Here is a 15,846-nt window from a genome sequence, read left to right on the forward strand (position 1 = left end):
TGTGCGCATTAGCTATAAAGACAATTTAGATCCAGATGGATTTCAAATGTATTCTGATGTCATGTGATTAAACACTCTAGCTACTTGTTTTTAATATTTTTCTATCTGAAATATATTAATAAACTTTTAACAAGAACATTATTGTGTAATTAGATTCTACAGCCCACATGTTTCTAATATGAAAGAATTAAGATTAATCATGTTGCTTAATAAACAACAAATATAATTTCTCTTCACCTTTTAATGACTGTAGTGTCCCAGTTAAAACAAAGAGTTCTTCTTTGAATGCTTGCTCATATCGATTCCAATTAGGTGTGCGCGCCGCGTGCACGTTCGTCGGAAGATTTTTACCCTAGCAACACTCGGTGGGTCGGCTGGGTCGCCCCCTGGAGTGGCGCCGTTATGGCAGGGATTAGCCCCTTTCCTCCACCCTGGTATGGGCCCATGCCCAAGGCACCGGGATTCAAACCGTGCTCGGCGTGCCAAAAGCAGATGCCAATAGGGGATCCCCATGACTCCTGCCTCAAGTGCCTAGGGGAATCTCACCTTACCGATAAGTGCCGCATCTGCACGTCGTTTAAACCAAGGATGAAGAAGGAGCGGGACTTTCGATTGAAACAGCTCCTCATGGAGTCGGCACTTAGTCCTGCAGCGTCGATACCGAACGCCCAACAGACTGCTTCTGTAAGGAGTGCCCCTTCGGCCCTGGACTGCTCCGGTACTGAGAAGGAGCCCCGGCCGACATCTGCTCGCACCGCTCCCTGTCCCTGAGAGCCAGGAAGCAACATAGCGCTCCAGCTGCTTCAGCTCCACAGAAGGAGCGCTCTTCGAAGACGGTTCGTCTGGCACTGTCATCTGCCGCAGCACCGTCGACTGTGTCACCACCGATTGCAGCTCCACCGAGCGCAGCACCGTCGATTCCGGTCCCACAAGGGCCGTTGAGTCCGGTGCCTGACAGCTCCCCGGCTCATGCTGTGGTTGAGCTTGCCCTCCCTTCTACACCGGAGACCTTCTCCATGGCAAGGGAGCTTATCGCCATGATGGAGTCGACACGGCCTCAACCCCCGGCACCGCCAGTGCGGGTCATACAATCCATCAGGAAACCGGCCCTAGTAAGGCCATCTTCCGTTGGTTCAACAGAGAGACGTCATTCAAGATTATGGTCTCACTCTCGATCACGCCGTTCCCGCTCCCAGCGCCGCTCGCAGTCCCGGCACCGCTCTCCATTGCGGTACCAGTCGCACTCGCAGCACTGTTCGACATCTCGTTCGCCGGCCAGATATTCCCGGTACCGATCCAACTCACGGCATCGCTCTCGGCACCATGTATCCCGCAGTCACTCCAGACGAAGGGACTCAAGATCCCGGTCAACCTCCTGGCACCGCTACGGTAGAAGGTCCCAGTCTCGCTCGCGGTACTGTTATAGTTCCCGGTACCGCCCCGGGATCGAGAATCTAGAACAGTGGTGCCCTCCCAGGGTCTATCGGCACCGCCGTCGCCATCGAGAGACACATTGGTGTCATCGCAGGCTGGTAGCGCATCCTATCCTCAGGAGCGTGACTCTGACGTCCCCAGCCATATATTTCCAGAGATCCAAAGCCACGAGCAAGGGCCTCATCATTGGTCCTTCTGGACACCGTGGGCATACCACCAAGCCCAAGGTGCTCCATCAGTGGCTCCATGGTCGGCCCCGTCAGAACACCGGGTACCAGAGGCGACAGTAAGCCCCCCTCCCCCTCCCCGGGCACGGATGAGGCTCCTATACCATCTGCAGACACCCAGGTTCCACCTGACGCAGATGACGCTCCTCAAGTACAGGAGCCCCCACAGGACCCCCTGGTCCGGGGCCTCTCCTCCTTCTCCTTGCCACCACCTGATGAGGCGGTGGCGGGAACATTCTCCTCAGGCCCTCCACCAATTGATCTCAGGGCCCATCAAGACCTTTTGAGACGAGTGGCTCAGAATATGAACTTACAGGTGGAGGAGGTCCCTGAAATAGAGGACCCTGTCGTGGACATCCTATCGGCTGATGCACCTACTAGAGTGGCTCTTCCGTTTATCCGCCCCATAGAGGCTAATACGGACACCATTTGGCAATCCCCAGCCTCGATTCCACCTACAGCAGGGGGAGTAGAGAGAAAATATATGGTCCCCTCAAAGGGGTATGAATATCTCTACATTCACCCATCTCCTTGGTCTTTAGTGGTGCAATTGGTGAACGAAAGAGAGCGTCATGGCCAGCAAGCCCTGGCTCCTAAGTCAAAGGAGGCTAGGCGCATGGACCTGCTAGGCCGCAAAATATACTCGGCTGGGGGCCTCCAACTTAGGGTGGCAAACCAGCAAGCCCTCCTAAGTAGATATAACTTTAACATGTGGGTGTCCTTGGGGAAGTTTACGGAGCTTCTTCCCCAGGAGTCCCATCAAGAATTTACGGCCCTACTTGAGGAGGGTAAAAAGGTAGCAAGATCTTCCCTCCAAGCCTCTCTGGATGCAGCGGACTCTGCAGCCAGAACTCTGGCGTCAGGAGTGACGATGAGGCGTATCTCCTGGCTCCAGTTATCAGGCCTTCCCCCTGAATTACAACAAACTATTCAGGATTTGCCCTTCAAAGGCCAGGGCCTGTTCTCAGATAAGACTGACCCCAGATTGCAAAGTCTGAAGGACAATCGCGTTATAATGCGCTCGCTGGGTATTCACACGCCAGTGACCCAAAGTAGGACCTTCCGGCCCCAGCCACACCGCCTTTACGCCCCGCCTAGGCCGCGTCAGGACTTTAGCAGAAGGCGTGGTAGAGGGAATCGTCGGAGGCAGTCTGGCCCTCAAGAATGTCAAAATCAGGTGCCTCCTAAACCAGTGGGGCCCAAGCAGAACTTTTGATGGGACGCCCGAGGGCGGCCCACCAGTTGCTCTACCGGATCCTTCTCCTCCCTTTTTCAACCGCCTCTCCCAATTCCTCCCTGCCTGGTCGCAGCTAACTTCAGATAGTTGGGTCCTGCGCACGGTGGAAGTGGGATATCACCTCCAGTTTGTTTCAACCCCGCCTTCCCACCCTCCCTCCCCATCCCTCTTCAGGGACCCCTCTCACGAGCAATTCCTCTTACAAGAGGTCCAGTTGCTCCTAGCCATGGGAGCCATAGAGGCGGTGCCAAAAGACATGAGGGGCAAGGGGTTTTATTCCCGGTACTTCCTAATCACCAAGGCAAAGGGAGGTCTACGACCGATCCTAGACCTGCGAGAACTCAACAAATTCATGATAAAGCTGAAGTTCCGCATGGTAACCCTGGGGACCATTATCCCATCCCTGGATCCGGGAGACTGGTATGCCGCTCTCAATATGAAGGACGTGTATTTCCACATAGCAATTTACCCACCACACAGACGGTACCTCCGTTTTCTGGTCAACCATCAACACTTTCAGTTCACTGTACTTCCATTTGGCCTTTCTGCAGCTCTGCGTGTGTTCACAAAATGCATGGCTGTAGTCGCCACCTCCCTCCGGCGGCATCGGGTACACGTCTACCCGTATCTCGATGATTGGCTCATTCGAGGGACTTCCCAGTTACAAGTGTCGCAGAACCCACGCATCGTCAAAGACCTCTTCAGGAGCCTAGGCCTGATGATCAACACAGAGAAGTCTACTCTGACACCAACGCAGAGAATAGACTTCATCGGAGCGGTTCTGGACTCCAATCTGGCCAGAGCCTGCCTCCCGCAGTCGCGTTTTCAAGCAATGGCTTCAATTATTCGAGGTCTTCAAACCTTCCCGACAACGTTGGTGTGCACTTGCCTCAGCCTAGTAGGTCACATGGCCTCCTGCACCTTTGTGACCAAGCACGCAAGGCTATGCCTCCGTCCCTTTCAAACCTGGCTTGCTTCAATATACCAACCAAGCAGAGACAGCCTGGACTCGGTGCTCACTATTCCCCGGAAGGTTCTGGGCTCCCTAACCTGGTGGCTAAACCCCACTGTAGTCTGTGCAGGGATGCCATTCCACCCACCGCAACCCTCGATGGCCCTAACCACGGACGCGTCATCTCTGGATTGGGGTGCCCCCCCTCGAGGGGCTTTGCACTCAAGGCCTCTGGTCGCCTCAAGAGCTGGCCTTACACATCAATGTGTGGGAGCTGAGAGCGGTCCGTCTAGCATGCCAGGTGTTTCGAGACCATCTCCAAGGCTGTTGTCTGTCAGTTTTCGGACAACACAACGGCCATGTTTTACATAAACAAGCAGGGCGGAGCACGCTCCTCCCTCCTTTGTCAAGAAGCCTTCCACCTCTGGGACTTTTGCATAGCCCACTCGATTGATTTGATAGTGTCTTTTCTCCCAGGAGTCCAGAACACTCTGGCGGATCACCTCAGCAGATCCTTCCTGTCTCACGAGTGGTCGATTTGTCCGGACGTCATCCATTCTGTTTTCCGGAAGTGGGGGTTTCCCCACATAGACCTCTTTGCCTCCCGAGAGAACAGGAAATGCCAGGTGTTCTGCTCCTTCCGGGGACGCTCCCCGGGCTCCCTCTGACGCATTCCTGATCCTGTGGAAGAGGAACCTACTCTATGCTTTCCCACCGTTTCCACTCGTCCACAGAGTCCTACTCAAGCTCTGCAGGGACAGCGCCCACCTGATCCTGATTGCTCCAGCATGGCCGAGGCAGCACTGGTATACCATGTTGTTTGACCTCTCAGTGGCAGACCCGATTCCTCTGCCACTCTGGCCGGATCTCATAACACAGGACTTTGGCAGGCTTCACCATCCGGACTCTTCATCTCACAGCATGGTTGCTGCGTGGTTGAGCCAGTCTGAGTTGCGTTGCTCTGCCTCGGTCCCACAGGTGCTCTTGGGCAGTAGGAAGCCTTCCACTAGGATGACATATCTGGCCAAGTGGAAGCGTTTCTCCTGCTAGTGCGCTCAGCGTAACCCAGTTGCCAGGCAGGTGTCCGTTCCTACTGTCCTGAACTACCTCTGGTCCCTGAAAGAACAGGGCCTAGCGGTCTCTTCCATAAAGGTGCATCTGGCAGCCATCTCCACCTTCCATCCAGGGGAAAATGGCCAATCAATCTTCTCTCACCCCATAGTTCCAACGTTCCTCAAGGGATTGGAACATTTGTACCCTCAAGTCAGACGCCCAACCCCTACCTGGGATCTCAACCTGGTGCTAGCCAAGCTTATGGGTGCTCCTTTTGAACCACTGGCCACCTCACTGCTGTACCTTTCCTGGAAAACAGCCTTCCTCGTTGCTATTACTTCGGCAAGACGAGTATCTGAGCTTTGATAGCAGACCCCCGTATACAGTATTCCATAAGGACATGGTACAGCTGCGACCACACCCCTCCTTCCTCCCTAAGGTGGTGTCCGCCTTTCATGTCAATCAAGACATCTTCCTCCCAGTCTTTTTCCCGAAGCCGCACCCATCACGACGGGAACAACAGCTGCACACCCTAGACGTTCGCAGAGCTTTCGCCTTTTATATCGAGAGAACAAAACCCTTCCGAAGGTAACCTCAGCTCTTTGTAGCTGTGGCAGACTGGATGAAAGGCCTACCAGTCTCATCCCAACGCATTTCATCTTGAGTAACATCCTGCATCCGTACATGCTCTGATTTGGCTCACGTTCCGGCTAGCCACCTCACCGCCCATTCTATTCGGGCTCAAGCTTCATCTGCCGCCTTCCTGGCCCATGTTCCCATCCAGGAAATATGTCGGGCAGCTACCTGGTCATCGATTCACACCTTTGCCTCACATTACGCTTTGGTTCAACAGTCCAGAGATGATGCAGCATTTGGCTCAGCAGTTTTGCATTCTGCAACATCTCACTCTGACCCCACCAGCTAGGTAAGGCTTGGGAATCACCTAATTGGAATCGATATGAGCAAGCACTCGAAGAAGAAAAGACGGTTACTCACCTTTGTAACTGTTGTTCTTCGAGATGTGTTGCTCATATCCATTCCAAACCCGCCCTCCTTCCCCTCTGTCGGTGTAGCCGGCAAGAAGGAACTGAAGGGCTGTTGGGTCGGCAGGGTATATATCCGGCGCTACTCCAGGGGGCGACCCAGCCGACCCACCGAGTGTTGCTAGGGTAAAAATTTTCCAACGAACATGCACGCAGCGCGCGCACACCTAATTGGAATGGATATGAGCAACACATCTCGAAGAACAACAGTTACAAAGGTGAGTAACTGTCTTTTTTGCTGATTAAGTGCATTTAAGTTGATCTGTAATTTAATAGAAGGCTAAAACGAAATGGTATGAATAAATGTTGCTTATAATATGTGACAGGAAAATGCTTTATTTTCTAAAGTATATAGAGCCAGATTTTGAAAGGTATTGAGGTGCCTAACTTCCATTGATTTTTAAAAATCTGCCCGAGAGAGAGAGAGCTTGCACTTTGAAATTTTAAGGTTGAGTTTAGCTTGTTTCATAGTTGATTAACTTGATAGGCTAAATGGTTAAAGAAAGAAAGTCGAGTACAACCAAAGGTTCAGTTGTTTCATAAAATTGAAGTGTAGTACTGCTTCTATATCAATTTGGAATGTGTCCCTCAGCTGGGGCAAAATTTGGGTGGTCCTGGAGTACACACAGTAATGGCTCTGAATATTCTTACTACAGTATGTTTTGTGAAAAATCTCCCCTCCTGGAACGGCTGTGTGCAAGTTCCTGGTTCAGATTAATAGATTTTTTCCTATCTTCCAAACTGGTGATATCACACTTGAATGAAAGTTAATACTTGCCTTCACTTTTATATTCCCCTTATCAGAATGTTTTCCATACAGGCAAGTGATTTTTTTTTCTACTTTAGTCTGTGCTCCTGCCTGTCTGCGTTGTTAAGAAGAAAAAAATAGTTGCATACATGATTTGTTTTTAATTCCTCTAACAGGGAACAGAGTTCAGATATATCAGAAACTGGGGTCAGCGAAAATGATGAAAATCCAGTGAGGATTATTTCAGTCACGCCAGCAAAGACAGAACCTGTGAAAAACAAGGTAGATATCATATTTTTAAAAGTGAACGCTATCTTTATTGCCAATCTAGCATAGAAATTCATTTAGTATATACCAGTATTTCCTAGATTGTCTCTGATAGAATTGATGCCTCATCTCATTCAATGTAATTATCTCATTTTCTTTGTCAGACCATAAAAAGACAGCTCATTTTCAGAACAACTAATGATTTTTTTCAGACAAATGGATAGATGGCATGTATTGTCAAACAGTATGGACTAGAGTTCTTCCTATTTTATGAAATACCAGTGGGGGAGTGGAAGGGAGTACAATGGAACCTTCACGTTTCACATCTTTTTTTCTGTTTGTTCACGGTTTTAATGTTTTAAGTTAAGGTTATATCCAGTGTGTTTGACTATTTACGTTTGATAGATCTGTCTGGTCTGGTAAATATGTGGTCAAAGATTGCACTCAGTGTAATAAAATCACTAAACATGATGTGTCATGGGTGTTGTAAAGATGCTTAGTCTAGAACACACAATTAGTGATTGTTGAGGGGAGAAAGGAATATGCACAACAGCACAAGAGTTAAATAAAGAGTATTCCTCCCAGCATTACATTTCTTTGTATCTGCTGGATTGTGCCACAACCAAAATAGTATTTAAACTTTGATATTTTTTTTTAATATTTTATTTCCTTGAGCTTTTTTAAAGAAGAAAAAACCTCTCTCATAGAATACAATTTTAAAAAAAATCTAAGATCAGTACTACATTTTTGTAATTATTGAGAAGGGAATGGATAGTGCTAATTTTATGATGCAATACATATATTTATCCAGCCTCTTAAGTAATTATTTAGGTAAAGATGAAAGTAGGCATTTCAAGCGCATATTGTGCAAGGAGGCTAATCTTTATGTAGACAAGGTTGAAGATACTGTCATGAAAGATCATTTATGACATCCTACCCCCACCTTCTCCAAAACTGAAAACAATCTTTATGAAATTTCACAATCATAAGTTTTTGTCAGGGTGGAATTTTTCTGCAAAGTTTGAGACAAATTGGACAAGGCATATGGGAGACATGACAGTTCAAAAAGGTAAATATTCCCATTTTTTGAAAAAATGTCTGAGATTTTCAAAGTTATACAGTATTTAGGTACACCGCTCCCATTGATATCACAGGGAGTTGTGTAGCTAAATTATATAGCTGGATTTGGAAATCTCAACCCTTACTCATTTGCTTCATCATGATTCCAAGATGTCTTGCTCAAGGGAACACCAAATTTATTCTAAGCTGTTGGCCCTGGTGAGAACTTGTTTCTTTAAGATAGACTCATAGACTTTAAGGTCAGAAGGGACCATTATGATCATCTAGTCTGACCTCCTGCACAACGCAGGCCACAGAATCTCACCCACCCACTCCTGTAACCTATGTCTGAGTTATTGAAGTCCTCAAATCGTGGTTTAAAGACCTCACGGTGCAGAGAATCCTCCAGCAAGTGACCTGTGCCCCACGCTGGAGAGGAATGCGAAAAACCTCCAGGGCCTCTGCCAATCTGCCCTGGAGGAAAATTCCTTCCCGACCCCAAATATGGTGATCAGTTAAACCCTGAGCATGTGGGCAAGATTCAACAGCCAGCACCCAGGAAAGAATTCTCTGTAGTAACTCAGATCCCACCCCATCTAACATCCCATCACAGACCACTGGGCGTATTTACCTGCTAATAATCAAAGATCAATTAATTGCCAAAATTAGGCTATCCCATCATACCATCCCCTCCATAAACTTATCAAGCTTAGTCTTGAAACCAGATATGTCTTTTGCCCCCACTACTCCCCTTGGGAGGCTGTTCCAGAACTTCACTCCTCTAAAGGTTAGAAACCTTCGTCTAATTTCAAGTCTGAACTCCTAGTGTCCAGATTATATCCATTTGTTCTTGTGTCCACATTGGTACTAAGCTTAAATAATTCCTCTCCCTCCCTGATATTTATCCCTCTGATATATTTGTAAAGAGCAATCATATCTCCCCTCAGCCTTCTTTTGGTTAGGCTAAACAAGCCAAGCTCCTTGAGTCTCCTTTCATAAGACAGGTTTTCCATTCTTTGGATCATCCTAGTAGCCCTTTTCTGTACCTGTTCCAGTTTGAATTCATCCTTCTTAAACATGGGAGACCAGAACTGCACACAATATTAAAAACAGCTTGTGATCCCATGTCCACATGTCTATTTTTTTAATTGAGGTGATCTACACCAACTGAAAGTTAGCTTCCTAACCTGAAGGAATGTATTTTACAGAAACATATACTAGGAAGCCTGTATCCACACACAAGTGTGAGGAGGGAAGAGTAGGTTTATAGCCAAGAATACCTGAATTCCATTCCCAGTACTCCATTGCTTGACCTTAAAATGTTCCAGTTGTGTAGCTCTTGACTGCTAAGGAAAACTAACTAGGATTACCCAAAATTATACAAATAGTGACTAGCTTGAAGGTCACTAAGAATAAAATATTGCCTCAGGGGAAAAATAGTTCCTGAGATGTGTATTTTTTTTCATACGTGCATTTTATAGAATCTGTTTAATCTCTACCCTTTCTTTCTGGTAGTACATTTTGAATAATTTGTAATCATGCTGAATTATTTCCCTATATAATATAAATTATATATAATTATTGTTACTTAGCAATTTTTAGGGAGCTTTCAAGAACAACTTATGTATAACCATTATGACCAAAATATAGAAAATTAAAATTCTTCCCGGGCACTACCAAAATGCCTCATATAAGACTATTAAAAAGGAGAAAAGACTCTTACCGTGAAGTTTGTTTAGCCATTTTTAAAGTAATAATGGAACTTCTAACAAGAGAGAAATCCTAGTTTCAGACACCGCATCTATCTTATGGTGAATGGTTTTAATGGATGTATTTTAAATTACATGAGATGATCAGGTTCCACATTGATAAATGCTATATATAAATTTTATTAAATAGCTAAACAAAAACCTTTTAATTTTTCATTCTTTTAAAAAAGGAGGCAGGGGAATTAGCACTGTTTTCATGTGTCTTAAAAACCCTTGGAAATATATGGGTTTTATTACTCTATAGCAGTGGTTTTCAGCCTGGGGTCTGCAGATTTCCAAAGGGATCTGCACCTCAATTCAAAAATTTTGGGGGGTCTGCAAATGAAAAAAGGTTGAAAAGCACTGCTGTATAGCAAAGTAAAGACTAACAGATACTTCATGATGCCAAATTAATATCAAATGGAAGCAATGTCAGCCCAGCAAACAGCCAGATGGTTGCTCTGATTTAAAAATAATTAAATGGCTGATTTCTGATTGGCTGAACCATAGACCAAGTCTGTTTCCTAAAACAGCAATAGTTCAGCCTTTTAATAATGGTTATTTTACAAGCATCTAAGGTACATTCCTGATGAACAACTTTTTTTTAACCAATAGCATGTTTACAACTTTTGTAGATGAAATAGTGTATACGGCCCTTGGCAAACTCAAAATGCTATATTAATATGTGACAGATCCACAAAAACATATAATCTTAGTGGAAAGTAAAGAGATGGTGACAGAATTATGAACTTGGTGATGAAGTTCTTTTATAGGTGCCATTTTAAGTTCTGGTGGCATCTGAGTAATTTTTCTTTTTGTCTCTGGTATTGAGTAATGAATTGTACTGTAATTGTACTTGTACTGAACAAATAAGGAGATGCAAAACCATCACAATATTTTTGCTAATCTGAAGTTTAGACTTGTGTGTTCTATTCATAAGCCATCTGATAAAAATAGCCCCAGCTACAGGGACCATTCAGCTCTACTTGTATTTTTATCCATATGAATAACTACAAGTTTTCAAGGTACAGAGGAAATAATGTAAATAATTTCACTGGGTCTGTTGCCATGGTAGAGCCATGATGTTAACAGTCATAATTTTAGGTATGCTCCTTGAATACCCCTCTCTCCTCCTCCATGTGAGATTTGCTGGAGAAGTGCTGGCAGCTTTTCCAGAGGCCACTGATTAGATGGCCACTCACCACCTGTCCCCTTTGCCCATGGATCCATTGCACAGTCCTGCCCTATGTAAGAGAAAAAACACCTCCCATCCCCACATGCACGCAGGCATTGCTCTCTGTTCCCAGTGAACTTGGCAAGACATGTGAGGATGGGAGATTCCCCCCCATGCCCCAGTTTCCATCCCCCTCACTTCCCCAAAACTTGTGTTTTTTTTTGGACATGGAGTGGGTTCTGGAATGGGTTTTATTTATTTTATTTTATTACTACTACTACTACTATCACAGCTTTACTGGAGGTTGGGCTCAGAAATCCATTTACTAAAGTAAACTCCCTTTTTGCTGCACTAAAGTCTTTCACCAGAGACATTGCTTACTGCCCCTCTAGTAGATCTCCTGTTGATGGGCAAAGAGCCTGTGAAGGATCATGCCTCGTAGGGCCAAGGTGAGAAGTGAGAGTGTTGTAGTCCTACCATGATCTTAGTTACTTTCAAAATACAAAGAAGTTACTCTGAGACTGGAAGAAAGTGCACTGTACCATACATTATAAGTTTCATGTATTAAATTTATTGCAAGCAAACTATGCCAAAAAGTTCCATTTTAGTATGTTTTTTCACTAGAACCAAGCCTACCTATTGGGTGGGTGTTTGTATGATTTGTTGCATATCTGCTTCAGAAATTTATGCTTTTGTCTGAGGTAGATAACAGTTACAGCTTGGCTTTTGGGGATCTTGTTTTTGCTAAATAGGAATTTTTCTTTTTCTTTTCCAGGAGATTCATTCTGATCAGGCTACACAAGGAAACATTAGCACTGAACGTGGAAAAAAAAGAACGGCAGTGGCAGCTGGATCAGAAAACATTCATCAAAAAACAGAAGAAAAAAAAGCAGATGAATCAGGACCACCAGCCCCTCCCAAACCTAGAAGAGGGCGTCCACCAAAGTCTGAATCTCAGGGCACCACAGTAAAAAATGATGAAACAAATAAACCATCTGGCAGGGGAAGGAAAAGGGCAGCAGTCAGTCAAGAGAGTTCAGGGGGTTTAGAGGCAGGTAATGCCAAAGCACCAAAACAGCAAGACATAGCAAAAAAAGCAGCACCAGCACAGAGACAAATTGATCTACAAAGGTAAAAATAGCATCTTTCCTACCTCCAAGATATATCCTGAGCTTTAGAAGTAATGTGTTCAACAAATGGTTAAACACTCTAAGCAAAACATTTACTAATAACCAGCATCATGGCTCAGCACATAGCATTGTGAAGTATACCGCTACCTCGATATAATGCCACACGATATAACACGAATTTGGATACAACGCAGTAAAGCAGTGCTCGGGGGGGTGCGGCTGCGCACTGCGGTGGATCAAAGCAAGTTCAGTATAAGACGGTTTCACCTATAACGCGGTAAGATTTTTTGGCTCCCAAGGACAGTGTTATATCGAGGTAGAGGTGTATATTTTTTCCTGGTGTATCTCAAGATTAAACCTATCTATATGCTATGAGAACACGGTTCAGATCACTGAATATGGTATATCAGACCAGAAACCATATCCTCTGTTGTACAATATTATTTCTTGTATGTGGTGCTTCCATTGGCATCATCAGCATCACTATGTCAAAGAGCTAAGAGTGTTGGAGTTGGGATTTTTCACTCCATTTACTAATGCAAATATACATGTCCTCTAAGTCAAGACCCTGCTCTGGTCAGTTGACTAACAAAAGTTAAAAGCACTGTATCTTTGATGAATGAAATATATTTTTTTAAAACATTTGGGTTTTGCTGCTTGTTTAATCCATGTCCTTTCTTGAAACAATCACTCATCTAAAAACATAAAAAACCAAATGGATAACAGAAATTGAAACTGTGCATTCACCAAGCAGCTATTAGACTTCGGCACAGCCGTTTTTCATTCTCTGTACACATGCTTTGATTTATGCATTGACTGAATGGTCTTTACATTTGAAACACAACTTCATACACCAGAACTAAACATAAAAAAAAATTGAAGAATTGGCTTAGCACAACCTTGGATGCCTATCTCCAAACATGTTTTAAATGTGAGAAACTTTAAAATGCAAAAACATGCTAAGTAAGTTAATGTGTTCAAAAAACCCTCAACTTAACCTGAAATAAGTATTTGAGTAGGTCTGTTAGTAATTTACACAAGAAGCTCTTTTAAAGAGCTTGCAGAGATCATAGATTAAAAATAATTTAAAAGTGAAAAAATAGAGCAAGAAATTCATTTTTAATAAGGAAGAAGCTGCATCTTGAAAGCAGTCAAAATCACATGGCCATGATTGTAATCATTATTGATATGAGATGTCATCAGCATAGAGAAAATCCATGTCTGTAACAGCATCAACCTAGGAAGTGAAGGAATTGTCCACTGAGACTGTCGTTTTCTAGTTTTCAACTAAATTCAGTCTATATGTGACAGAATGAGATCTTCCCCAGCCTTCCCATCTCACAGCAAGACTGAGACACCTGCTTGAAGTGACAGATAATGGCCCCCAACCCCACAAAGGGTCATATTAGCAGTCAAAAAGAATATGTATTTTACACTTTTCCTTGAAATTCTGTGATATTTAATTTTTTACATACTTAAACAAGCCATGCAGTATGTATAAACTCAATGATTCCTAAAGGAATGTCAAAACAGTGTTAACATTTTTCAGAAGCCAGGTGCTGGGAAGTGATGGAGATTCACTGTTGGAGATAGAATCAAGTCCAGGATATTCATCAAATGATATGGATCATTTTAAAGCCTGTGAGAGCAGCCAGGAAGACAATGAGGATACAGAGCTAGCAGAGGGAGGCTTCCTTAAGGTGCAGCAGGGATTTATACAGGGCTATTTTATATTTTTATTGTAGTTTGTGCAGTAGGGAAGCAAGGAATCCCATTTTCCTGCTATAAAAATCACCTTTGAGTGTGAGACATATTACAAAATCTTAGCTTTTTAGACTATAAGTAATTATTTGTGGATATCAGAAAAAGTATTTGCTGAGGTACTTGCTTTTAGATAAGAGTTCAGTGATAGTCTTTTGTAGGCTTGAATTCTTAAAGCATTTGTTTTAAGTTACTCTCCCCATTCTACTGCATTAATTCAGTCTGATTCAACAAGAGAAAATGCTATTCAATTATGGAAGTGAAAGAATATATCTATCTTCATTCAGGTTTCTGTAGCACAACTTTTGGTTAAAACATGAAAATACCCAGTAGGGAAAATGCAGACTTATTGAACTATGCTGAGCTAGTTCAGAAGGAGATACAATATAATGCTGGAAGATTAAAAGCACAAGTGAAGAGTCAAGCATATGGTAGAAACTTAAATGTACGCATTGGTGAGGGCGGCTTTTATGGTTCAGAAGTAATTGAATTTTCTTTACCCAAATATTTAACTCTTCTTTTCTTTTGTCCCATATAAGGTAAAAAGAAAGCTTACTCGAAAAGGGAGGAAATGAAGGCCAAACAAAGGCAAGCTCCAAGCTTCTGCAAAAACTAAGATTCTGAAATTTCCTATACAGCAACTGAAATTACTTCAAAACACACAGCTTTCAGCTCTGAAAACAGAAGGAAGACTATGCTTCCCTTTTACATGAAATTAATCCTTCTCAATGGAAATGTAAAGCAGAAACTCTTGAGAAAGAGGCTAAAAGCATCTGTACTTATTTCCCCAGAGACTTTTTTTTATGAAAAGTCAATAATTAAGCAAATTGCTTAACACTTGGTTCCAGTTTCTGCATATCTGGAGTTTAAAAGTGTTTTACTCCATTAATTTTCATGCTGCATTTTTTTTAAAAGAAAGTCAAAGGAAGTCCTTTTACTGACATTAAAAATTTGTGATCCTAGAGCCAGGTTATTCCCATGTTTCACAAGAAAGAGTAGAGGAAAATCACAAGAAATACTTCTTTGCTTTACTTTTGGAGACTGTTTTATGTATAATTCTTTCCGCCTGCCTACTTTTCTGCAAAAATAAGATGTACAGATTTCAGTTCCTGGCTATGAAAAGTCATGTGGTGGCAATTTTATAAATGTTGCTTTCTGATTTTTATCAGAGTGGGAAAATAATCACTTAAAATTATTATTGATTTGCAAGTAGACATTTCATTTTTTAATTTTTCCTCCATTTTAGTTTAATATAATTTGCAATAAATGTACATATTGATGTTTGTTTTATAAAAACATATATCACTTTTAAATGTTTTTACTCCAGCAGTTCTGTTGGAATATTCGAAATTTTAAAGGAGTAAAGACAGTCCAGCATTTGATTTTATAATGTTTGTCACCAGATTTTTATTATTGATGTAAAAAAGTCAATTTTTAAAAATAGTTGGACTTCGGCAGCTTTGTAAGGAAAGTTGGAAATGTTTAGGATTGCTCTCAATTTTAAGCATTGTGCTGATTGGAAGTAAGTCTGTTTTGCATTTTGTCTTCCTGCCCAGGCTCATTTTTAATGTTTATTTTAGAAGACTGTTGCATCAATATTATGTTTCCTGGCATCGTTCAGCATAGATACAGTGTACACTTTTATGTACACGTGATCATATTTAAGTTTGTTGCATAAAATAAACGCTTCTAGGTGTCATATGGTGGTCCTTTTTTCATTCCCCCTAAATCTAGTTGTTGTGTATCTGTACACAGTAACATTGCATTTGAGCAAATAGGCTGTGTGCCGGCAAGTAGGTAGTAAATTTGCATCTGAAAAGACTGTTTGATCTGTTTTTTTGTAAATTATTTTTTCTTGCCTAGAGGATAAGCACTGGACTGCAACTCTGGAGAACTGGGCTCTATTCCTGGTTCTGCCATTGGCCTGCTGGGTGACCTTGAGGAAGTCGCATCACACCTCTGTGCCTCAGTTTCCTCATTTGTAAAATGAGGATAGTATTACTTCTTTTGTAA

The 15,846-nt window shown here is 43.3% G+C and overlaps 1 protein-coding gene across 4 annotated transcripts in view; it reads left to right on the forward strand.

Moving 5' to 3' along the window:
• The window catches only part of PDS5A (PDS5 cohesin associated factor A), a 155,615-nt gene extending 140,083 nt beyond the window's left edge, over positions 1-15,532 (forward strand). For 2 of the 4 annotated variants that reach the window (XM_039540403.1, XM_039540406.1), the window contains exons 31-34: positions 6,871-6,976; positions 11,718-12,073; positions 13,622-13,772; positions 14,373-15,532. In XM_039540403.1, coding sequence (XP_039396337.1) covers positions 6,871-6,976; positions 11,718-12,073; positions 13,622-13,772; positions 14,373-14,408 — 649 coding nt within the window. In that variant the 3' untranslated portion in view covers positions 14,409-15,532. The remainder of the gene's footprint in view (positions 1-6,870; positions 6,977-11,717; positions 12,074-13,621; positions 13,773-14,372) is intronic. The other 2 variants (XM_039540404.1, XM_039540407.1) reach the window with 2 other exon arrangements.
• The last annotated feature ends 314 nt before the right edge of the window (positions 15,533-15,846 follow it).

This window comes from Mauremys reevesii, linkage group 5 (assembly GCF_016161935.1).
Source record: "Mauremys reevesii isolate NIE-2019 linkage group 5, ASM1616193v1, whole genome shotgun sequence".
Lineage (NCBI taxonomy): Eukaryota > Metazoa > Chordata > Testudines > Geoemydidae > Mauremys > Mauremys reevesii.